Source organism: Ovis canadensis, chromosome 6 (assembly GCF_042477335.2).
Source record: "Ovis canadensis isolate MfBH-ARS-UI-01 breed Bighorn chromosome 6, ARS-UI_OviCan_v2, whole genome shotgun sequence".
NCBI lineage: Eukaryota > Metazoa > Chordata > Mammalia > Artiodactyla > Bovidae > Ovis > Ovis canadensis.
Window position 1 is genome coordinate 52,778,315 of NC_091250.1, and position 25,513 is coordinate 52,803,827.

The 25,513-nt window shown below is 37.9% G+C and overlaps 1 protein-coding gene across 2 annotated transcripts; it reads left to right on the plus strand.

The window, feature by feature from the left end:
* Positions 1–607: 607 nt before the first annotated feature.
* PPM1K (protein phosphatase, Mg2+/Mn2+ dependent 1K) lies at positions 608–25,095 on the plus strand. Of its 2 annotated transcripts, none has more exons than XM_069593749.1 (7): positions 608–1,164; positions 7,620–8,133; positions 9,275–9,375; positions 16,406–16,571; positions 16,723–16,867; positions 17,863–17,997; positions 21,217–25,095. In XM_069593749.1, exons 2-7 carry the CDS (start codon positions 7,694–7,696, stop codon positions 21,346–21,348), a joined length of 1,119 nt encoding a protein of 372 aa, XP_069449850.1. In that variant the 5' UTR covers positions 608–1,164; positions 7,620–7,693; the 3' UTR covers positions 21,349–25,095. The 2 variants fall into 2 exon arrangements, with proteins under 2 accessions (XP_069449850.1, XP_069449849.1); XM_069593748.1 differs by lacking the exon at positions 608–1,164 and adding an exon at positions 1,392–1,928.
* The last annotated feature ends 418 nt before the right edge of the window (positions 25,096–25,513 follow it).

The following is a 25,513-nucleotide window of genomic DNA, read 5'->3' on the forward strand; positions in this document are numbered from 1 at the left end:
TCAGGACGTTTGCTCTGCATCTTCTCTGCCCAGAGCAGTCATCTTTTTCCAGGTTCCATGGCTGACTGATCTTCTCACTCTTCCTTTAAAGTTCTTACTCCCTCCCTATCTAACTTCACCCTCCAATTATTCTCTATACCCACACCTTGTCTATTTCATTCCTTGTGATGATTTGTTATTATTTTATTGGCTTGTTTACCTGTTCGTCTTCTCCCTCTTCCTCCTCAGGTAGACTGGCAGCTTTATGAAGGCGACTATCATGTCTATTTGCTTCAAGATTATATCCCAGTGCCAGGTATTCAAAAGGTCCTCCCTAAACAAATATCAATGCCTATACTTGTCAAATGAAAGAATCAACATTCTCAATGAGAATTTCCTGGCTGTTCAGTTGTTAGGACTCTCCGACAGGGGTTCCATCCCTGGTCAGGGAACCAAGATCCCACAACCTGTGGGGCGCCGCCGAAAAAAAAGTAAAAAACCCAAAAAACATTCTAAAGGGATCATGAGATGCCTGCCTGCTCAGTCAGGAAGAACGATGTACTGTGAATGTTTCAGAGAATAGCAATGAAACCTGATGCCTTTCAATACCTTTGCCCTGAAAAGTGCTAAGTGCTGGCTTTCCGTTCTCGCTCCTAGTTGTTACAACTACCGCTCCATTGCCCCAGGCGACACAACACCACCTCTCTTCAATCCTCTGACGAGGTACCAAATTTCTCTTCCACTGCCAAGGCGTTCCCTCGTTGGTTTGCGCGCCATGGCCTTCGAGAGGGCGGACATCTCCATAAGCCACGACTGGCCCAAGTCGACGTCGCTCTGCTGTGAGCTACTGAAAGTCAGCCAAGTCAAACTGATCTCGCGGGGAGGCACGGTCCTGTCGGAACCTGTGATTGGCTGAGACTAAGGGCCGGGCCGCGGGCGCGCCGCCTCGTGAAGCGTGGGTTGGTTGGAGCTGCCGTCAGTCAGCGGGAACAGACTTCCCCTCTCTATCTGACCTACTGCGGGTGAAAAATTCTCAAGAATTTCCAGCAGATTGAGCCAGTGGCTGTTCTAACTGCTTGCTTCAGAGATTGAAAACATCGGAGAAGGCAGTCTTATTTACAGAAAACCCCTCTCCTGCCCTCCATTAGCTAATTGAACATTTTCCAGGGATATTGCCATCACGAGGTAAGAGCTTGGAGAGTGCACTTCATTTATGTTAACCGTTTATAATATTATTTACAGGAGGGGCACGTCCCATTGCTCCCCATCTGCGGAATGGAGAGTAAACGGATTCCCCAGGGAGAGGAGGGGAAATATCGGTTTAATTTCTCCAGCCCCTTCAGTGCATGCCCAGCGGTCACTGTTTGGGTTCGCTGTGCGCAGCTTTCTTCCGTCTCGAGGTCTGGAGCAGCATGTCGGGGCGGGGCCCACCTCGGCTGAGCCACCCGCTGCTGGCATTTTCTGCGGAGATTTTACGTTCCGCCTGAGCTTGGCCGGAAGGCTGGAGGCTCTTGCCGGTGAATGTGCTGGACCGGGATGGAAGGAGGGAATGGAACTTGGAAGGAACGACGGCTGGCGTGCTGCAGTCCATAGGGTCGCAGAGTCAGATACGACTGAGCGACTGAATTGAACTGATGGAGGGGAGGAAGGGGCTCCCAGCCCACGCTTTCCTTCAGCGAAGCCTCGAGTCGCGGGCTGGAGGATGCTGCGAGCGTCAGCGTCTCCTCGCCGCTGCAGCACGGGTCGGGCTGAGGGAGACGTGGCGACACCCGGAATCTGTACGCAGCGAGGGTGGTTGAGAGGCGGAGACCGGGCGGCGGAAAGTGCTGGAGGGAACCCAGCCATCAGTGGCTGCGCCCGCCTGAGGGTGTGCTTCCTGCCTTGTTTCGCCCTGGTCATGCATCTGTCACGGCCAGCCAGCCAAGCCCAGGATCCCAAACTGTCCAAGGGTGAGCTTTTCAGGGGATCGGAGCAGAGAAAGATGCAGAGCCCTGGTTGGTGTCGATCTGAGGACGTGGGTTTTGCTTTGCCAAAAGAGCGCTGTAATCTCAAGGCCTTCTGGCCCTTGATGACTTTTTTTTAGCAGCCACTGTCTGTAGGTTAGAGATTTCACGGGAGATGACAAAGGCGAGACTCCGGGTGGCACTAGCCAGGGAATTTGGAGTATCTAAAGCTCCACCGGCCTTTCTGAGCTTCAGTCTGGAAATGTGCAGCAAGGCCTCTTCAGTCTTTTGCATCCCCTTTGCTTGTGCGGAGGAAAGAATGAGGTTGTCCGCTGTTTCAGAATGATTAATTAAGGTGACAGATTATAATGGTCTTGAGAGATAACAGTGGCGTCTTAGCCTAGGAAAAAAAATACTCCACTGTGTAATAAAATACATCAGTTATAATTTTTCAAGATTTTTTTTCTTGCAACCTTGCTGCTGCTGCTGCTGCTAAGTCGCTTCAGTCGTGTCCGACTCTGTGCGACCCCATAGACGGCAGCCCTCCAGGCTCCCCTGTCCCTGGGATTCTCCAGGCAAGAAATACTGGAGTGGGTTGCCATTTCCTTCTTCAATGCATGAACGTGAAAAGGGAAAGTGAAGTTGCTCAGTCGTGTCTGACTCTTGGCGACCCCATGGACTGCAGCCCACCAGGCTCCTCCATCCATGGGACTTTCCAGGCAAGAGTACTGGAGTGGGGTGCCATTGCCTTGCAACCTTGGTCACTTTCTATTGACCACCAACTCAAGCACCTACTTGACTGGAGTCTCAAGAGGAAGGAAGAGGGGAAAGATGTTAGTGATGTAGCATAGAATATAAAGGAAAATTCTCCTTTTTTAAAAAAAAAGACTAAATTTACTGAAAATTTAATGTATAGATGTCAACACTGTATTAGGTACTATAGAGGAAATGAAAAATACACACCTTATACTTGGTTGTTCTGGAAAATTCTTCTTAAATGAGGTTTGGAACATGGTTCTGTGAGTTGTATCCACGTTAACTGAAATGTTTTTAAAAATATTTATGGGATTAGAGTAATGAATACTTTTCATTGTTCCCTTGTTCTTTTCTCTGTTTGCACATCTAAACATATGTTCAGGTCAAAGATAAGGGGAGTCATTCAGGGTTTCTCTTGTTGGTTTTGTTTTCTCCTTCATTTAGACTAGTACATTTTCTTTCCCTTCCTCCTAGCAGGGTACTGATAAAGAGGATACTGGAGTCCAGAGGTTTCCATAATATTTGAATTTATTGGGATAAATTTTTTTTTTGTAGAGTCATTAAAGAAACATTTTAAGAATATTGAAATTACCTGTGTTTCCATTGTGGAAATTATTGATAATGAAGATACCTGAGTGCCGCTTTATAATCGGCAGATATGAATATGTCCTTAAACATTTTTGCTAGAAATATAAACCTAAGCAGGTTTGAGCAGTACTGATCCTTAGAACTCCTGAGTAATTTTGGCATGAGCTTAACATGACATCAATAAACTGCCCTTTTGACCTGCTTTCAGCAGTCAAGAGCAGTTTAACTCAAATCCCAAGTGCACCCTCCTGCCAGGGACCATGAGTGCCTCCCTATTCCAAAAATACATTTAGCCAGCTCTGAGGTATTTAAATCATTGCAGGATTATAAAATTGGAGTAAGATGAAAGTATAAAATTGGCATAGCAGTCTTGTAGTGGTATATGTGGCTTTTCTTCACCACTCAGTTCAGTTCAGTTCAGTAACTCAGTCGTGTCCGACTCTTTGCGACCCCATGAATTGCAGCACGCCAGGCCTCCCTGTCCATCACCAACTCCAGTTTACCCAAACTCATGTCCATTGAGTTGGTGATACCATCCAGCCATCTCATCCTCTGTTGTCCCCTTCTCCTCCTGCCCCCCAATCGCTCCCAGCATCAGGGTCTTTTCCAATGAGTCAACTCTTTGCATGAGGTGGCCAAAGTATTGGAGTTTCAGCTTCAGCATCAGTCCTTCCAATGAACACTCAGTATTGATCTTTAGGATGGACTGGTTGGATTTCCTACCGCTATTATTTTTAAACGAAGTGTATACCTCAGAAGTTTACCAAATGCATTTCCTACACTCTGGCTGTGGCTTTTTAACCAGCACTCTTTTGTGGAATCTCAATGTCTGCTCTTGTGGACTCTCAACTTATTTCATTTAACTCTCTTTTCTGAGAATCCCCCCTCCTAGTCAATATTATTAAATCAGGAGTCAACTTTGTTCAGTAGAGTTTTGTGTCAGAATCTGATACTTTAATCAGATTAACCAAAGCATGGATTCAGAGGAAGATGAAGGCCTGGTCAAACAAATGAATGTGAAAAAGGAAAGTGTTTTTGCTAGTAGAATATGGTGTGCCACGTAATGTGTTCTTGGGCTGTTGGTTCATTTAAATTTTGCTTTGACATTTTGTGTCTTCAAATGGCTTTCAAGCGGAATTACTTGTGCCCTTTGACTCTTTTGGGTTACTTTGACTTTCAAAGATTGTATATAGCTGTTAAAAGGCAAATAAACTAGGCTTGATCTCTGATTGAGAGACTGACATAAAGTGTTCCTGAATAACTATTTTTGGCTTGCACAATGACCAATGACACATGACATGTGACACATGACAATTTTTAATTCCTCAACTGACAATAAAAGATTTTTTAGGTATTTATCAATTTGTTCTCAGCTCTTTCTGTTATAAAGAACACTGATTTTTTTTAAGACTTTTGTTTTTTTCCCCCACATTATAAATTCTACCTGCTAATCAGTGTCTAATCATTTCCATGGGCATCTGGAGAGCTAGGGGAGGGGAGTGGCAATAGCGGCTGATTGGTAGTTTGAAGCTCTGAAGGAAACTTCTTGATGTGTAAGTTTAATTCAGAGTTATTAATTAGCTTGGGAACAAAGTCCTCTTTGAACTGTTTCCTTGGGAACATGGAGATTAGTATGATGTTGTTATACTGCATTTAGCAAAGGAGATGGAACCACTTCTTTAGATACTCCCTTGCTTGCATAAGTGATGCTGACCTAGTTTGTAAACTGGTGAACTGGTTTATGCTTCATGTATGCCAATAACCGATAATATGCCTTAAAGTAAATATTTTCCTGTGACTATTCTGCTTACTTTCTGAGATGATTGTGCAGATAAGGAATGAGGAAGGAGGCCAAGTTGAAGACTGATTTTAGTTTATGTAGGCTTAAAGAAACTGCTCAACCTGCATTTTTCATTCTTAAGTAATGTTTATAGTAGATGCATATTGCCTGATGTGAATGCAGCTCTGTTCATTCGGAGGAGAGAGTGAGAAATGACAAGAGTATCCTAGAAGAGCTGCAGGGAAACTATTCAGTATTTATTAGTTTGTAATTCTAGAACCCTTGTTTAAAGTACATGTGTGACTGCAAAATGACCCAAAGCTGAGTATGGTATACATACTTTCAGATTGAAGCCAAAAGAATAATAGTACTTTGCTAATTTCTGGTGTACTCTTCGAATGTGAATGTTTCCTGATAAACATTTAAAGTTTTATTTTTCCTATAATGCAAAGCTGCTTTGTGAATTATCTCCATCAAGAATTAGTACTTAGTTCTCTTACTTGCAAGATGGTATTACACTTAAAAAGTTCTCTACAAGTTCACCTTTATTTGACACAGTTTTTGTTTTTGAATAAAATACAACCTTCAAACAGAACCGAAGGAATAAACTTTTCTTTTTATTTCGGTAATGGAATGCATTGTTTCTCTTTGATACTTGATAAAGAGGTACTGTGTCTCCTCCACCCCCAATAATGCAAAAGAAGTGAGTTTCAGACTTTAATACATGATGTTTGCTAAAAGGCCAAGAAGGAGCAGTCTCCTAAGTCTTTCATGATCTATTAATTATTTGGGAGGCCATCTTCATTCTAAATTCTTAGACGGCTGCGCTCGTATGTCTTCCATTGCTTAGATTTACAAGGGCGTGTTTTGGAACCTCAGCCTTTCCTTCTACTTCTGTTTACTTACTGAAAGGACTAATGGTTCTTCCTATACATAACTAGACTGATTTCCAAAAATTTGTTTGAAAATGATTGTTTAAAATCTGTAATACATTTTCTTATAGATGCACTCAAGCTAGGCTGTGTGTGTGTGTGTGTGTGTGTGTGTGTGTGTGTGTGTGATTGTGCCTTTTGGGGAGATACAGTTTTTTCAAATTTATTTCTTATAGAGAAATAATTCAAACATACAATTAAGAATAATATAACACCTCTATACCCTCCGCTGGCATTATCAAATCTTGATATTATGCTATTTTTTCAAGTTGGTTTTTAATTCATAAAGTAATAGAATGAAATACTTTGGAGATGAATTTCTGCTTAAACCTTATTTGTATGCAAACTGCTAGCCACACGGGCCTTCCTGCAGGGGTATAGGAATTCCCCCAGCCACACAGCCAGGGGAGGCATTTGGATGAGCCTCAGATGTTAATGTAAATGCATAGCTCGGTAGCTCATAAAAAGACTGCTTGTCATAAATGCAGTTTCCCCTAATCTCTGAGATCACACACATAAGAATTACTTTTTCTTTGTGCCTCTGGTGGGTGTTTGCATGAGCCAGTTTATATTAACCAGAGTAATAGAATATGTAAAGTTCAATAAGTTGAGAAACCTTAAAACAAACAGAACTGATGTCATAGATTGTATCTGTGCTACTTGGGCACTCTCTGAGTACAGAACTATCATAATGTTAGGTAGTTAGAATAGGAAAAAGGAGTCCAGATTGGCGATGACTGAAAGACAAGGAAGAGGAAAGCCCGGAAAGTAGAATAAAGGAAAGTCCGAGGACCGGAGTGAGGACCTCAGATAGAACAAACAGCACTCCCGGCTAGCCCAGTTTACACAGGGCAGGCCCAGGGGGAGGAAAAAACATATAAAAAAGGAGCCTGAAGGGCTGGGGGTCTCTCTCTCTTCTCTTTATGTCTTTTGGGTCGGCATGCCCTCACGCCTCGAGGATGTATTTTCTTTTATTTTCTAAATAAAACTGAGCTATAACACAGAGCTGTAACACTGATCTGTCCCGAGAGCTGAGACATGGTCTGTCCAAGGGCTTTAACGTCCGTGGCTTCAAATTTTTGTGATGAGACAGAACCGAGGAAATTACACACTCCCACGACAATAAATATTCTAATAACCAGTTATTTTTTTCTAATTTCTACTCTTGTAAGAGCCTTTGTTATTGTTCATATTTGCTCCGCCTTTTCTTCAGAGCAATGAAGTTGATGAAAGAAAGACTATTTATTTACACCTGTTTTCTATATTCTCCCTAATCAAAAGTGTGGGCCTGCCAGAACTGCAGCTCGGCATCACCAAGGAGGTGGTCTAAAATATGGCATCTCAGGCACCACCCAGCGAACTGAATCAGAATCTACATTTTAACAAGATCCCCAGGTGATTGTAGGTTAAAGCTGGAGAAGCGCTTGTTCTATGTGATCTGTGCACACTGTCAAATTTTTATAGAAGTTAAACACTGTGAGTGGGTGGGGTAGGTAAATCGATTCATTTTTGAACCAGTATTCTCAGGAGTAGGCTGTTAAGTGCCACTTTCTTTACAGGCTTCATTCTTGATAATATCTAATGATATACCAGTTGTATTTCAAATTACTGATGGAGTGTTCTGTCTCTTTCTCTACTCAGTTGCATCATTTTTCTGGAAGGCATCCCATTATTGTTCCATTGACCTTTCTCTCATTCCCGAGCCCTCTGGAGTTATGTCAACAGCTGCCTTACTTACTTTGGTAAGAAGTGGTGGGAACCAGGTGAGGAGGAGAGTGCTGCTCAGAGCCCGCGGTCTGCAGGATGACAGGTGGGTGACGCCCACGTGCCACAGCTCCACTTCAGAGCCGAGATGGTCTCGCTTTGATTCTGATGGTAGTGGCCGACCAGCCACCTGGGATAATTTTGGCATCTGGGATAACCGCCTGGAGGAGCCAATTCTGCTGCCCCCCAGCATTAAGTATGGCAAGCCAATTCCCAAAGTCAGCTTGCAGAACGTGGGCAGCGCATCGCAGATTGGCAAACGGAAAGAGAATGAAGACCGGTTTGGCTTTGCTCAGCTGACCAATGAGATCCTGTACTTTGCGGTGTACGATGGCCACGGTGGACCTGCAGCGGCCGATTTCTGTCACACCCACATGGAGAAATGCATCCTGTACGTACAGTGATACAATGATTTTCACTCTTTGCAGTTTGCCTTTTCCTTCCTGTTCAAACTTTCACCTTTTGGCTGAGACGGCCACTGTTAAGGTAGTTATTTGACTGCTTTCATACTATGGTTTTATGAACAAGCAGTAGCTCAAGCGTGGCATAAAGTGCTGATGAGTATTACCATTTCAGAAATGTGTATGTTTTAACCTCTCTCTTGGTGAGAGCATTGACCAGAATCTACAGCACTTGTGATCATTTCAAGGGAATTCACATAATAAAGTACATGATCTCATGTACTGTGAGAATCTATGAGAAGCACTCCTCTCTGTGCATGGTGCTTAGTGCTTCAATAAATAGTAATTATTTTTTCAAGTGGTATGAATAGCTTTGAATACTTGTTGAAAATAGCTTTAGATGATTGGCAAAAACATGGGGAAAATGCTTTTAATGAGGGTGTTTTGGAGCTCTTTAAAAAGTTTATTTACTGCAGTCAATATTTACATATTTTTGAGGATCACACTACTTCTAGAATTAAAAGAGGGGGAAAACATGTAAGAGTTATGACCATGTGACTATTCTTCCCAAGCAGTTATTCATACTGTTCATCAATTGATTTATGTATATCTTGCCTTACTCCACAAAGGAATTCAGTGGCTTAATTAAATATAAAGGAATTCTTGACCTCTCAGGATTGTGATGGTGAGGATTAATATCTTTAGACTGGAGACTTAGGCTTTTATTTTATTGTTTTTAGAACTTATCTCTGGGCCTAATTCTTTCTTAATTTGATTTATTAATATGTGGATCTTAAGCATCTGAAGATGCTTTCCCAGGTGGCTCTAGTAGTAAAGAACCCACCTGCCAATGCAGGAGACTTAAGAGATGTGGGTTAGATTCCTGGGTCAGGAAGATTCCCTGGAGGAGGAAATGGCAACCCGCTCCAGTATTCTTACTTGGAGAATCCTATAGACAGAGGAGCCTGGTGGGCTTTGGTCCATATAGTTGCAAAGACTCCGACAGGCAAGCATCTGAACGGCAAACCTTGGAAGTCCATTGTATGGAATGACTCTGCGAGCTGGAGGGACAAAGAGGAAGGTGGGAAACCTACTGTAAAGTGATTGGCCTCTTTTTTTCTCTCCCTGAAGGGATTTGCTTCCTAAGGAGGAGAACTTGGAAACTGTGTTGACCTTGGCTTTTCTTGAAATAGATAAAACCTTTGCAAGGCACGCCCACCTATCTGCTGATGGTAAGTAAAACAATCTCATTCCTTAAAGTCCTGGGGAATTTGGGGTAAGAAGGAAACAGTTTAAGCCTTTCAGGGGTGGGAATTTTAATATTTATTGTAAGGATGCTTACATTGAAAATGACTTTTTAAATAATCATTTTAAATGTTATTTGGAATCCAAACTAAGGGTAGTATCTCACATTTAAATGAAACATATTAGAGGTTGTTTTAGAAATTGAAGCTCCAAAATAGATCTGATGTTGAATTTTGATTTTAAAAAGATTAAACATTTAAAAAAATCTGTTTGATTGTTCATTTTATGAACAAGAAGCATGTACGAGAGGGTTTTTTGTTTTTTAGAGGAATCTGATGAACGACTATTGAAATTTGCTAAAGTGTAATCTCAGAGAGTAGTAGTCCAGACAAGAAAATTGCTGATTGGTCCTCAAAAGGACAATGGTTAATATGCACTACTTTGTGAAATTAGAAGGAAGATATTTTTTCTTCCACTTCTTAAAATAGCTTGATCTTGCAGCTTTCCTATGGTAACTAGTTGACATTTTTGTTTTTATTTGTTAAACACAAGACTATAACAGCTGAATTTTAGAACTTGTATACTGGATGTCCTTATATTTTGAAAGAAAAATGTCTCTGATTTTGACTAAATTTATTAAAACCATTTCACGAAAATGTAGCTAATGTTTTCTAGTTAACTGGCCCCCAAATTTATTGCTCATAATATTTGAATGCTTCTACAGCAAACCATCAAAATGTGTGCATATAGACCTCATAACTGATTTTAAAATGAATCGTGCAATAATATTCATCTGTCTTTTGTTCATCCTCTTGTTTAAAGAAGGTCAAAGCTCACCACAGCAATGTTATCTTTGTAATTTTCAGTTGGAGTGAGTAGGGCTGGAAATTCTCCCCATTTTACAGTTAAGGAACTGAAACTCAGAGAGAGATAAAAGGTCAGTTGGAGAGTTAGGGCTGAGATTTTCCTGGCACCCACCATGGCCTCTCTCATGGGCATATTTAATTGTGAGTATTAGGATGACTCTGGGATGGCTTCATTTGCCATCTTAAGACACTTTCCTCCTCTTTTTCAAGACCTTTATCACTGTCATAATTCTTCAAAAAGCTTTAGAGTCCACTCTCAGTGTTCAAGGATTTATTTTCTCATTTGTAGATTACTTAGGTCCATTTTCTTTTTTTCCTTTGGACCTTTTTCCCCTTCCAGCTGGCTCCTGAGCTTGTGAGAATAAGAGGTGAGAGAGGGTAGGTTTTAGAATAAGATTCTGTTCTTGTTCCTAATGGGTAAAACATACGAAGGTGAAGAGGACATTAAAACACTTTCTTATAGTTTTATTTTCATAACTCTGAATATTGGTATGCTCTTATTTCATTTATAAGCAGGTCGGCTGTATCTCACACCATGAAGTTTATCGGCTGTAGTGCAGGTGGTGTGCCCCAGCTGTTCTGTAAACAGGTAGAGCTCACTGGGCAAGGTTTTCAGAAAGGACTGTTCAAGTGTATCTTGGAAATGTGGCCAACAATAAAAAACCATTAACCTTTCATGGGTGTAGTCAGCCCTTTTGTGCAGGATCTAATTCATAAAAATGCTTAAAACATTGATAGATTTGGTATAAAATGTGACAGGACTCCTTTCATTTATGAAATAATAAATTACAGTTAAAGGGAATTTTGAATTTAGGGAGAGAACTGATCTAACTTGCTATCTTAAAAGAAATTTTCTACAGATACCTTTCTCACGTCAATTTAGTTGTGCAAAGGGATGAATAAAATAGTTCTTCATTTCTAATAATTAAATGAAAATGTATTCATTTAAACTTAGTTCCTCTGTCATAATTTTTGAGTTAATGATCTCAGAACTTTCATAAGATTTTCTAAAGTTTGTTTTTCATGTAATGGCAGTTTGCTTACAAGTATAATGGAGCATGACAGAAGGATGGTTAGCGTATTACTGAAAGAAAAAGAAAGGATCTATTATGACATTGTCCTTCTTGAATCTTATTTTGGATGTATTCTTATAGGTCAGTTAGTCTCTATGGTTTTTGTTTTTTAAATAAGTATTTTGAGAACAATTTTGAAATTTATTCTTAATCAGTTGCCAGGCTTTCAAAGATTTCAAAAATTGGCTTTTGATATTTGGGGCTTATTTTATCAAATATACTAAACTTTTCAATTTGTGGATTTAAAAAGAACGTATACCACTTCAGAATTATTATTTAAATTAAAAATTTTTTTTTTTTGCTTTTTAGTAGAACTGAAGCAGTATCAGTATTATAAGAGTAGATAATATTCTTTTTGGCACAGCTGTGGGTAGGACCAGTGCTAGTTAAATGAAATTGTGAAGTACAGTTTGCCCTCTCCAATTTCTTTCACCTTTTCTTTTAGCATCAGCTCCACTTGTCCTCACTGAACCCTTTCTGTGAGCAGCTTGAGGGTAGGGACCATGGCTTATTCATTTTTGAATTTCTAGTGTTCAACATCCTGCATAGAGTCTGAAAAGTACTCAATAATTATTTGGACTAAACTGATCTCCATTGCTTACTGTTTATCACCAAAGTAATTATAACTTATAACTTGACTGTTCTACAGCCAATTTAACTAAATTATTTAATGTATGTATTTTTATGTGTTACCACTTCGGGGGGGATTTGAATTTTGAGTAAGGAAAGCTGAAAAGAGATTGGTTAAACCTCAGGAAATCACTAATGAATCACTCATGAATCATTAATGGTGGAATTTCAGGTAGGGAGGAGTGCCCCATATCATACTATTGGCTTTCTCAAAAGAAAGTGAAAATAATAAGGTGAAAATAAAACATACTCATCTTTTTAAGACTCTCATCTAAAGCTGTCATATCTGCATAAAATACTTCAAGCTTTCTCATTAGCATTTAAAATATTTATTATTTAAGTTTTAAATGAGGGTAGTTTGAGGAGAATAAAATCAGAATACCGTTTATCAAGAAATGGCCCTTAAGAAATTGCTGGCTATCTTTATTGATTTGTTGTAGATACATTTTGAACTTACCCTTATTTACAAATAGCTAATTTCATCATCATCTTTGAATATTTTGTATTCATTTCATACTAGTCATGTGTATTTTTACAACTGATGAAATCAGCCAGTAAGTTCAAATGGTGTCTGCCCATTAGTTTATTGTTTAATGGACAAACTGTCACTTAAACCAGATGGTAGAAAACTTAGATGATATCCTATATATCCGATAAACTCTTCAAAGTGTTTCTAGATTACTTAAGATTTGAAAGCAACAAAGCTCCCCAAGAGACAAATGGATCAAAGAGAGAAGACGCTCTGACGTTCAGAGTGGGAGACGTTGGTGGCAGTATTGTGAGTCTTGTTGGAAACTTCCCTGCTCTTCGTATTATTTGATCTCTTATGGAAGAATTAAACTAAAAAATAACCAGTATGAGAAATGCAGTGTGTTTGATTACCCTTGATATGTTGGAGGCAGCCAAAAGCAAAAAATAGGGATGGCATTGGAGAGATACTCTTATTATGCTGTTACTGCTTCAACTTGTTCCTCTGATTTAGTGTTTATGATTCATTCATGTCTAGAACATCATTTTGGTAAATATTGAAACTGTATTTGTTTATCCGTATTGTTGACACAGTTGAATAATTTCTGGGTGGGGGAGGTTATACTTAGAAAAGTACAGCCTGATTCTTTATGTTGCCATTCAAAATCTTGATCATTTTTTCTTTTGATATATTGACCTGCAACACTAGGGGAAAGAGAGAGCTGCGTAAACTCCCATTTTATGAATTACATAAAATTGTAAACACTTTTTAGCACTCAAGAGCCTTACTAGCTTTTATTTAAACAATTAAATTAATCATTCTATTCAGGAAATACCATCTATATCCTAAAATCCCTGCATTTACCATTAACAAATAAGCTACTCCTTGTATCTGGTAAAGGAGGTGCTTTGATTCCTTTTGATTTATATTTTAATCCTAGCAATTTGGTAGTATACTGTAGTTTACATCCTCTCTAGTATGCTTGTCAGATACAAATTATTCAGTGCTCTACCCGTGAATTTCCCTTTTGTTACTGGGACAATTCTGATGTTGATACCAAACAAATTTACAGTGTATTTTTTTCAACTCAGTAAAGGTACTGATTTACTCTTCAAGACTAATTAGCTGAGTCTGTGTGTATGTCACCACATATATGTCTTGGTGCACATACATTTGTATATGGGCTTTCCTACCTTGGGAAGACACAAAACTAAGAAGTGTTATTCTATGATGAAGAAAACAGACTCAACTACAAAATACCATCAACTTGGTCAAACTGAGTTTTGGAATCATTGACTTGGCATCTCCTGGAATATTATGTAATTTGCTACTGAAAATTTCACCAAAATAAAAACCCTTCCCCTTATTTTGCAGCTCTTTCTCTACCCTCCCCTGTGTTGCAGGTTTGTAATGTTTGAGCACAATTCCTGGGTGAATTTCCTATTTGCCTCTGTGCGTGTTATTTGTGGCAGAGAACTGTGCCTGGTCAGCAGCTCTAGACCTGGAGCCCGTGGACACTATATGCTGGGCTTCAGTGGAAAGAGAGATCTGCTTAATTTTGTCCCAGGTGAAGGAGTCCAGCGGTTCCTAGCCTGGACTACTGGAAGGTTCCCACATCCTCTTTGTCCCATTAGTTGAGATGACTTGCAGTAGAAAATGTCCAGTGAGTGTTAAGAACTTATTGAAAGATGTCTTAGTTTTATAATTTTATTGTTAAGGAAAAAAGTGAGAATTTTTACTCCAATGTTAAACGTTAAATGAAACTAAATGCTGATTTAATATTTATATTCTTAGATGCTTAGCAAATCAGAATCAACTGTTTAGAAAACTTTCCCATAAATCCTGGGATTTTGGAACTGTGAAGCTGGGTTGGTTAAAAACTCAAACTCTTTTAAATTAAATATCTAGGTGGCAGAACCATGGATTATAATCCTAAATGGCTAAATTTGAAGTTTTTCATTTATGAAGTATTAACTCTTTTGGGGCTTCCCTGGAGGCTCAGAGGTTAAAGTGTCTGCCTCCAATGCAGGAGACCCGGGTTCGATCCCTGGGTCGGGAAGATCCCCTGGAGAAGGAAATGGCAATCCACTCCAGGACTACTGCCTGGAGAATCCCATGGACGGAGAAGCCTAGTAGGTTACAGTCCACGGGGTCGCAAAGAGTCGGACACGACTGAGCGACTTCACTTCACCTTAGGTAGCCAATTAAAAAACACTTGGAAAAAAAGCTGCCCCTTACATTTTAAACAAAGGAGAGGAACATTAAACTCCCTGGACAAGTAGCATCTAAGTAAATGCCTATGTTTTCTTACCAGGCTCTTCTAATCATTTGAAAAGATTACAGTGGTTCAACTGTAAAGATTCCATTATATAATGTTTTATGAAACTCACAACCTAACGTTTGTAATATAAACATCACTGATACTTATACTGAAACTTTTGTGTTGTACAATGACAATATATAATCTACTTTACTATTGCCACAGTGATATTACTTTGGCACAGCAGTTCCAAAATCAAGAGATAAATGGGAAGATAGTGCAACTATAAATGCTACTTCTCAGTAAATTCAGCATGAATATAGGAGATTAAGCAGGGTTTATTCATTTTTTTCCCCATTTTACTTTTCTAATTAAAGCAGGCATTTGAATACATTGATTGGAAAATATATACATATTTATCTTTCCAAATGCATTACTGCTGTTTTAAAAATTGTCTTAGAAAAAAATTGGAAAGACTGAGCCTCAATCAGTCAATAGCATTTCATTTTACTTAAATCTGCCTTTGAAGTCAAAATCATCTTTAGATGATCACCTGAATATTTTACTTAGATGCTTTAAAGAATTAACCATGTTATTGAAGATAATACCTGCTTTAACTGTTATCTTTTTAGATTTTTCCAATTTGCTTTACTTTTTAGTCTACTTCCACAGTATTCTCTTTGACAAGGCTCAATGCACCCTCAAAAATTTCAACAAACAGTGAAGAACTTAGGGAGACAATTTAGAATAAACTAAAGAAAGATGCAAAAATGCACTTTGAATTGGATGAAGGAAAGCGCGATGACCTCAGGCCAAGCTACAGATAATTTTGTTATTGGTCAAGGGAAATTAACATTCTTGGAATGCGCTGGGCCCAGGCTGTGACCACAGGATCGGCACTTGGCAGTACTTTCCTGCATTTGGGAACAGACTGTTTTAGATCCTGCTGGAACCAGAAGTGTGAACTATACCAAGTTTATGGGAAACTAGAATGCATTTCATTCCCTGCCCTCCAGATTTTCTCCTAATACAATGATGGCTGTAACTTTGTTTTACATCTGGGGAGGACAAAGATAATCAAGGAAAGAATGTGAACCTTTAACCATTTTAGGATTTCTTTTTTTTTTTTGCTGAAGATTTGTAAAATTAAAGCAGTTATAGAAGGAAAGAATATAAAATACAATTCTTAAAGAGCCAGTAAAACACTTGACATATCTTGCTTAGCCTATTAATTGATAATACTTTCATAGGATGGGAGTAAGAAATGGAAGGAAAATATTGACTGTGTAGATTACAGAAAAGTTGGCTTGCCTGAATGGGCGCTGTAGTAAATCACTCTGCCTTATTAGCCAATCTAATTAAAATGTATTACTTTTAATCCTGACACCTGATGTACACACAGGGATGTCAGAATGATAAATTCAAGTGAGTTCTACTTTATATAAATAGAAGCCATTTGGAGATAGTGATGCATTTTTTTACCGAATTAGGTTAGCAGCTTTTTCTGTTTGCATAGAGCCTTGTTACTGAATTAAATACTTCTTTTTCTGCATGCTCTTACTTCCATAGTTCATTTGCGTTTTATTTGCATAGCTCTAGTTAAATTAGAATGATACATTTCAGCATTAGTTTAACATGCCTGTGTTTTATTTTGTAATAAACATTCCAGATCCAATCATTTGATTGTCACTGACTTGTACTCTTCTTCATCATTTGCAGCAACGCTTCTGACCTCTGGGACTACTGCAACAGTAGCCCTATTGAGAGATGGTATTGAACTGGTTATAGCTAGTGTTGGGGACAGCCGAGCTATTTTGTGTAGAAAAGGAAAACCCATGAAGCTGACCATTGACCACACTCCAGAAAGAAAAGACGAGAAAGAAAGGTACCACTTCTGCTAATCGATCTATGAGGATGATATGTATATAGTTCAAAATAGAAATAAAACCTTGCATTTTAAACTGACTTCATGCTTAAGTTTAACCCTTGGTTTTCTGGGTATCACATCATAGTCTTTTTTAACTTTTTTTGACCAGGATTAAGAAATGTGGGGGGTTTGTAGCTTGGAATAGTTTGGGACAGCCTCATGTGAACGGCAGACTTGCAATGACAAGGAGTCTCGGAGATTTGGATCTTAAAACCAGTGGTGTGATAGCAGAACCTGAAACAAAGAGGATTAAGGTAAGAAAAGACTTGCAAACACTTGATACACAGGCAAGGAATGAACACAGGATTGTCTCCGGCTGCAGGCTTTCTTAGAAGCCTTCATTGAAGCCTGTATGACTTCTAAAAAGAAGTGATTAGTGGAAGGAAAGATAAACTTTTCAGATAAAGTAAGATACTTCTTTCCTGGCCTTATGTATGATGAAGTGTTGGCTTTGTTTCATCCTACTATGGAAATTGCCTGGAAGCCTGGTTTTACTGCCTTTCCTCACCAGCACCTCATCATTTAGCATCACCATCATTTGGAAGCTATCCTGACTTCCCTTTTCCACCAAGCCAGAGAATCACCCCACCTCTCTTTCAAGGACATCTTCTGCTTGCTACTAATCACTGTCCCTCTTACACTATACTTTCCCCAGCGTACACCTTAGTGGTGAACTGATACTTTACCTATACAACTCCCAGCCTGCTCTTGTACCTCACACATTATATATAGGGATAGGCTCCCGGTAATGGCAGCAAATGATTGTTAATTTATTGAACAGTTTTATGTCTTATAGGTATCCCACTTATGTTCATTTCATCTAACAAATACTTCTATAGCAGTTTACAATGTGTGGGGCTCTGTTCAAAATAGCCACTCCTATCCCATTTTACACAGAGAAAACAAATCTGAGCATATACAGTTCAACTTACCTATGTTTTCCCAGCTGAAAAATAGAGGTGGGCTTCACACCGAGGAGGTCTTAGCCATTACATTAGGCTGCCTCTCAGCATTTAGCTATCTGGCTTCTTCCTCCATGGTGTTACTAAGTAAATGTTAGGTTTGTCCTCCATGATTGATGCTAAATGTTGCTGTTTTTGCCCTAAATGAAGGCCTATTTTCACTCTGTTTATCTGTAAGTTCTGAAACACAGATGACTACTCTGTAAACAGATAAAGTCGCTGAATTATGACGATTATTCTAAGGCCACGTCTAGTTTGTAATTCTATATGTTTGGTTCTGATTGCAGTTACATCATGCTGATGACAGCTTCCTGGTCCTCACTACAGATGGAATTAACTTCATGGTGAACAGTCAGGAGATTTGTGACTTTGTCAATCAGTGCCACGATCCCAATGAAGCAGCCCATGCAGTGACTGAACAGGTAACACGGCAGAGCTCCTGTAAGAAAAATCCCAAAGGGGGGAGGAGAGGACAAAGCCAGGTGCAAGTCTCGGTGCAGCCAGGAGGGGCCGCCACTGTCTGGAGATTTCTTTGAAATCATGTGTTTTAGCTTTCAGTATTACAGTAAATTTTACACTTGACCCCATAGTATTAACAATTAAAAAAATTTTTTTTTTGCTGGTTCTCCCAAGTAGTTAAGTAAAGTTAATCTGTCAAGAAGATGAGCTATTTTTATTTTTGGCTTTTTACCATCTTGAAATGTTAGTAACATCAATAGTAAATTATAACAATAGCAAGTACTATGTGACAGACACTTTTCTGTTCATATGTATTTAACTCATGTAATCATCACAGTAACCCTCTGAGGCTGGAGCTAGAACTAACTCTTCTTTACAGAGGAGGAGAGCAGAGGCACTGTCACATTCCAGAACTGGACTTCAAACCCAGATAGCTGAGCTCTCAGTCCAACCACTAGATGATGTGAAACTAGACTGCTCCATGTAAATACACAATATGAAAACACTGTGGTTAAAAAACATACACTATGGCATAATCAACTTCTTGTTTTTAAAAATGGGTGCATGAAAACAAATACAAAAAAGTATATGGATGAGTGGTGTGTCAGTGTGCCAATTAGAGCTAAAACTTGGAAGCTAGATAATATCCAGTGTAAAAAAGAATGTAAAATTTCCATGTTTTAATATTCTATTTGGATAGATAGCTCTTCTAAGTTCGAGCCATCACTAATCATTGGAGGCACACTTTAACTCATACATACAGTTATTTTTGCATTCCCAATTTTTACATTTGCAATCGGGGAGCCAAATTTGGCCCAAACTTTTAAGTGCTAACATTTAGAATTAAGATATAAGATCTTATTTAAAAAGCATTGTTTACTTGGAAACGGATAAGCATGAGTTATTCACTTGGTAACTATATATGCTCATGAAATTAAGAAACAGCCCAATTCTTGTATATGACCACTTCTTTCTTAATTTCAACCACTTGTCTTAAGATATATATTTTCTAACTTACCAGGGCATACTATCCCTTATGTGAGTATTATTACTCATTTAATACTTACCATAATCAATTAATTGCATTTACATTCACTTTTCCATGTTTTAGAGGGAGCTCTATAATAAACATTCTGTATATATTTGTGCATATCTATTTCCTTCGGATATTACTTTCTTAGGTTAAATTCATCAAAGCAAAATTGTTAGGTAAAAGAATATACAGCATTCTGAAGCTTTTAATAAGCTTGCCAGATTGCCCTCCAAAAATACTGTCCATGTTATACTTTTCACTAGCATGTTTTATAGTTTGTGTTTCTCCAAATTCTTATCATAGGTAATGTCTTGCCAGTTTGATACGTGGAAAAATCAAATTTTAGTGTTTTAAATTTGCACCTTTTTTCTTTGTTAGTAAAGCTAGCCATTTGCACAGGTTTACTAGTCATTTGTATTTCTTGTCTGTGTATAGCTTTTTTCCCCATGATCTTATAGGCATGTTTGTCTTCATGGTTATTGTAAGAACTTCCTATATTTTAAGTATATTAGTACTTTGTCTAACATTCCAAATATATATTTTGATCTTCTAATTTGTTTGTAAAACTTAAAAAAAATTTTTAGAAGGTTTTTATATCATATTTTTATCAGTCCTTTCCTTCTAGTTTTGACCTCAACCTGTGAGGTCTTTTGAAGTACATTTGCTGTTAAATATAATCCCAAGGACTCTTATCTTTTTTTCTCTTTTTTAAATTTATAAAAGTGTGATAACACATTTATAGAAGACTTGGAAAATTCAGAACAAAGTTACATATATATATATATTACAATTATTTTCTCAATTAGATAAATTAAGATTTTTAGTTGGAGTTTCAAAATCAAAGTCTCAAAAATTAATAGAATAAATAGAAAAGTAGAAGGATATAACAGACCTGAAAAGCACCATGAACCAACTCAACATAATTAAGGTTAATACAATTTTTACATAACAGCAGGGTACAAATTCTATTCAGGTTCCCATAGTCTATAAACCGGGAGACACTGGAAATATCCAGAGATGTAAAAACAAGGTACAAAAATTCATGGTCTAAAGGTATTAAAATCATACAGAGTCTTTTGTTTTTTCACTTTTGAATTACACTGACCATATCATTTTCTGTTTGCATTTGTTCCTAAAATTGACTTATAATTCTACTGTAGGAAGTACAGTTTATGCCAATTTTCTATTTTGTATGAGCCATAATAAACTATCTTATAGTTTTATATCTTTGTATACTTCCATTTCTTTTTAATTTTTAAAATTTATTTGTTTTTGGCTTCCTTGGGTCTTCTTGCTGCACACACACACGCTTTCTCTAGTAGTGGTGAGCAGGGCCTATTCTTCATTGTGGTGCATGGGATTTTCACTGGGGTGGCCTCTCTTTTGCAGAGCACAGACTCTAGGTGTGCGGGCTTCAATAGTTGCAGCACACAGGCTCAACAGTTGTGGCTTATGGGGTCTAGAACATGGGCTTAGTAGTTGTGGCAGATGGACTTAGTTGCTCCATGTTGTGTGGAACCTTCCTGGACCAGGGATTGAACCCAGGTCCTATGCATTGGCAGGCAGATTCTTATCCACTGTATCACCAGGGTTATAATTTCTTTAAGCTAAATTCCTAGAAGAATTGCTAGGTAAGAGCTAGCACTCTCTGAATCCTTGACCTTTCATTCAGTTCAGTTCAGTTCAGTCACTCAGTTGTGTCTGACTCTTTGCCACCCCAAGGACTGCAACATGCCAAGCTTCCCTGTCCATCACCAACTCCCGGAGCTTGCTCAGACTCATGTCCACCAAGTTGGTGATGCCATCCAACCATCTCATCTGTGTGTAACCTTGCCTTAGTTCCTATGCTAAATACTTTATGTGTACTTTCTTCTTCAGGAGCTACATATCTCATATCTTATTAGTTCACTGGTACAATTTGCCAAAACTGCTACAATGGTATATACTTTGGGTCGTTAGTTATCCTATCTAAAATTTTAAATCTAAAATTTTAAACTGTGGGCATTGATAGAAAGAATCACACACCACTGTGAAATAATTTGTGTTAAACTGTGTTAAACCAGTTTGGCCTTCCAGGAAAAGACTGATTCCTTTTTGTACGGATCCTGATTTCCATTGTCCATTTCTTCCTTCCTGCCGTACCTTGCAGGCAATACAGTATGGTACTGAAGATAACACTACTGCAGTAGTAGTGCCTTTTGGTGCCTGGGGAAAATACAAGAACTCTGAAATCACCTTCTCATTCAGCAGAAGCTTTGCCTCTAGTGGACGATGGGCCTGATTGCTTGCTGGGACTTGGAGTTTCTGTGCTACAGTTTTTCACTGAGTGTATCAAGAAACTGATTAGATTTAAAAAGTCAACTGTAAGTGGTGACCCTAGAACTCACTAGACCAGTACATAAATCAACATAAACTTAGTAACCATCTACATAGTAGTTTTTCGTAAGTACCTGTGATATTTATGTTCAGCTAACTGTATATACTCAGCATAAATATGTGGAATTCAGATACTGTGAGTGAGCCTCTGAGTTGAGTGAGCAAATGAAACATAGTTTTGGTACGTTTGTTGAGTGTTAGATTTCTAATTTTTAAAACTTTTAGGCAGCTGTGAGCTTCTTTTGATCATTTCTAGTCTTCATTCATTTGACCAGGTTCTTGCCTTAAGTTCTTCAAAACTAGTCAACATTTTGATGGCTACTCAATGTGTTACCTGCAAGTGTTTACTATATTTTGTATTCTGCATCACTTGCTGGTGAACTTAACGTATTGTTAAGAAATTAATTCGGCTAACTTGACACTGTTAAAATGTATACATATGTACTCCAGTGCACTTACATATTTCAGCTGTGTCACCAGGTCTGTCCTATGTGCTTCAGTCATGCCTGACTCTTTGTGCCCCTGTGGACTGTAGCCCTCCAGTCTCCTCTGTCCATGGGATTCTCCAGGCAAGAATGCTTGACTATGTTGCCATGCCCTCCTGCAGGGGATCTTCCCGACCCAGGGATCGAACCTGTGGCTCCTGCATTGCAGGCAGATTCTTTACCTCTGAGACACCAGGGAAATCCCAGGTCTCTCTTGCCCCCACTCAGTTCATTCCTATTTTTCTGTAGCTAATATATAGCTGTGACTATTCATTCATATCAGAAAAGAATGTCCAATATAAGAGTTCTTTGGTCAAAGCTATACAAAGTACATCTGATAGTATCAGGTATTTTGTATGAAGTTTCTATTTGTTATCTCTAATCCTAAGTTTTGTGTTTTGTATATAGTCTGTTTATATCACTTTTTGTATACAGTAAGCAAGTTGGATAATTTGTCCTTAAAGATAATCCCACATTGACTGCTAATTGCTACAGACATAGCTTGAGGTTTATGTCTTCTTTTTCTCAGACTCATAAGAAAGAATAAATCTTAAAGCATTATCTATTTCAGCTTGCTATGTAATTTAGGGGTATAAAACTATATTTCCATATATCTGTGTGTAAGTTTACTGTTAAAATGTGAATCCCTAAATATGTGTATGGAATTATATCAGCAGTTTATTTCTGCAGACAGTGTAAATTTGTTATATGTAGGTGTATGTACATATGTATATTTTGGACTAATGGAAAATGAAAGGGAACAATCTTTCATAGCTCCTTCACCAGTTAGCTGTAGATTATTGATACATTTATCTCTAAGAACTCCTGACAAACTGAGGGAAGTTTTGGAGTGGAGAACCAATGGTTACTGGCAGATAGGTTAAAAATTATTGTAGGAGATATTTTGTGGTAGGTAACTTATGTGGAAAAACCTAGGAAGAGAACCAGCATGTTGAAGCTACATTGTTATATGGTAATTTGCGTATAAAATAATAGGATGTGAGAAGAATGCTTAAATGTTAAGAAAGATGTGGAGTTTTTGTTGTAGAAACAAAAGAAACACCAAAACTTTAAAGTTGATATAATTTAAACTCTTAGTTTTCTGGTTGATGTTTTTTCCTTCTTTAAGTTTTACTCAAGGCTTATAGAAGGAAGAGGGCACAATATATTCACATTTTCTCACCTTTTGGGGAATGGAAGAAAATAAATCTTGAGCTTTCCTGTCTGTATTAGTTAGGAATTGTCCTTTGGAAAAAAGGGATGGGAATTTTTCAAGTTTTCTTTTTTTTTTTAAGGAAATTTGGTAAAAGAAAGGAAAATATTACAAGAAAGAATATGGTCTTCTATTCGTTGCTTGGAAAGTGAGGAACCAAAATGGTCTAAGAAGGCTGGAAAACTTTCTTGCTTTTTCTGTATAGGGTCCTGGGACATAAACATGGAGGCTACATTTAGGAGTATGAAGGGTTTCCAAATTAGGAAGCTAACAGAAACTCTGAAGCACAGGATGACTTCCTAAAAATGTAGGTTTTATTTTTGTTTTGAATTCTTCACTTTGCTATTCCTCTATTTTACTTTTAAAAAACAGGGGTGGGAGTAATGTTGTCAAGTTCAGAGGTCTAAGAGTCGCTGATCCATTGGGTGGATTGCCAACTGTGACAAAGAAGAATTTGTAGACTACATAGGCCTTGGTCTGAGGTGGAGTTTGCTCTGATCCACCTGAAAGTTTTTAAAACCTGAAACCAGTCAGCTTTGACTACAGCATAAAAACACACTGATATTTGTTTTTTAAGCCACAATGTTGAAGTACAACTTTTAGATTATTATAACCCACAAAAGATAAGCATACATGTATTAGGCTTCCAAGTCTATTACTGAAAATTATGCAAATAATGGAACAAAAAGACTGTTCTAAATAGTTTTTTTAGTTATAACTGTGAATTTGCCATGTGGCTATTACCATGTGGGTATCAGTATGGTGTAAATTATATTAATGTAATTAAACTTAAATCAATTGTATTTATGTTTACCTTTCATTTATATGTAGTATATAAATCATCTTTTTAAAATGTGTTGCCAAACTCTATTTGCCATCATTGATTTGGCAAAATATTCTTAAAATCATTGTGATTTTCCACAAGTATAAATTAAGTACCTTATATATTCAAGTGTAAATAGAATCCTGCTTTCTATCAACCATTTGCTACAGACCCTTGTGTTAAGTTCTTCAAAGTTTTATGTATTTTTTTCTAGAGAAAAAAAGTTTAGATGGAATCAGTTTTGAATTTCTATACTCTATAATGGAAACATTTCTCAAGTTCCATTTAAAAAATTACTTACTTTAAAGAATTGTTAGCATGTAATTTAAATAGAAATTATTTTTTCAAAGTTGAATTTTATTTTTTTAATGAATCTTGGCAGAGAATGAGTAGGCCTATGATAACTTCAGTATCAAACAGGATATTTAGTTTCCTTGCAAAGAATGGACAAGGATTAAATTTCATGGTAATATGATAGACAATAAGACAATGCTTCAAGGTGGGGTGAGGGAAGGGATAGTCAAAGTTTAGTATTGAACCCTAAATACAAACACTTACTTGTATTTTCTTTTAGCACTTCATTTGTTCATATACCTGCATCTGTGGAAAGTGACATAAAATCTTGGTTGGGTTACATTTTATTGTATTTACTAGATTGACTTCTCTGGATGAGTTCAACAGAAATAAAAACTCATGTCTTTAGAAGCCAAACTGTGATGGTCTGCCCGTTGCTTTTGGCATCTGGAATGAGACTGCCTGACTCTCTGGCAGCTCCCCTTGGTTGTTAGATTGTTGAAACGGCCCACTGATGGTCCTATTGAGCGTTCCAGGCTGTGAAATCATCATGTTGTTCCATCTCCAAGAATGACTCATCCTTCACTGGATTCCTGTATAGAATTTAACACCTTGCTGTGTCCCAAATTAAGTTCTGCCAAAGTGCTCTTGTGTACATTGGTTTTATAATTTACTAAAGTACTAATTGGGTGTATAGCACTTCTGTAGTGTGTTGATATAATTGCTGCTTTGACCATTGTTTTGAAAATATGAATTATAATGACTGTAAGCATACTAAAATCACATAACAGTGTTTAAAACCTTTAAATAAAGTACATGCATTAAACACTTTTAAAATCCAACTGTGTTTGTTTGGCATCCACACACTCCAATATATTATGTGGCCTTGTGAACACTGATATAAAGCAGTCAATGAATGATTGGGAAATTTTTTAGCAGCGAAATTCTGCCTGTTTGCAAAATTAACATGAGAATCTTGGAAAATATTATATATACTTATTTATTCAAATATTTTTGATTTAAAACAAGATTTGTCTCTTGCATTTCCCTCATCCAAAATATTTGTTGGTACATCAGAAGAAAATGGTTGTGAAGATTTCTATAGTATTTTGCCTGTGGTATATTTCACTGCAGCATCTCCATGTATTAAAAATGAGAACAAATATTCAGTGGAAATTCCACAAGTAAGCAAGTTTTAATGTCCTCATTGATTGAATAAAATGTCATGTTGCAGTCTTTTGTCACAAGGATCTCT

Bases quoted from the DNA above. Each gene is read 5' to 3' on its own strand.
- PPM1K (XM_069593748.1), top strand. From the start codon at position 1,682: ATGCTGCGAGCGTCAGCGTCTCCTCGCCGCTGCAGCACGGGTCGGGCT. The intron at 16,572-16,722 runs GTACCACTTCTG...TTTTTTGACCAG, and splicing joins AGAAAAGACGAGAAAGAAAG to GATTAAGAAATGTGGGGGGT. The intron at 16,868-17,862 runs GTAAGAAAAGAC...TTCTGATTGCAG, and splicing joins CTGAAACAAAGAGGATTAAG to TTACATCATGCTGATGACAG.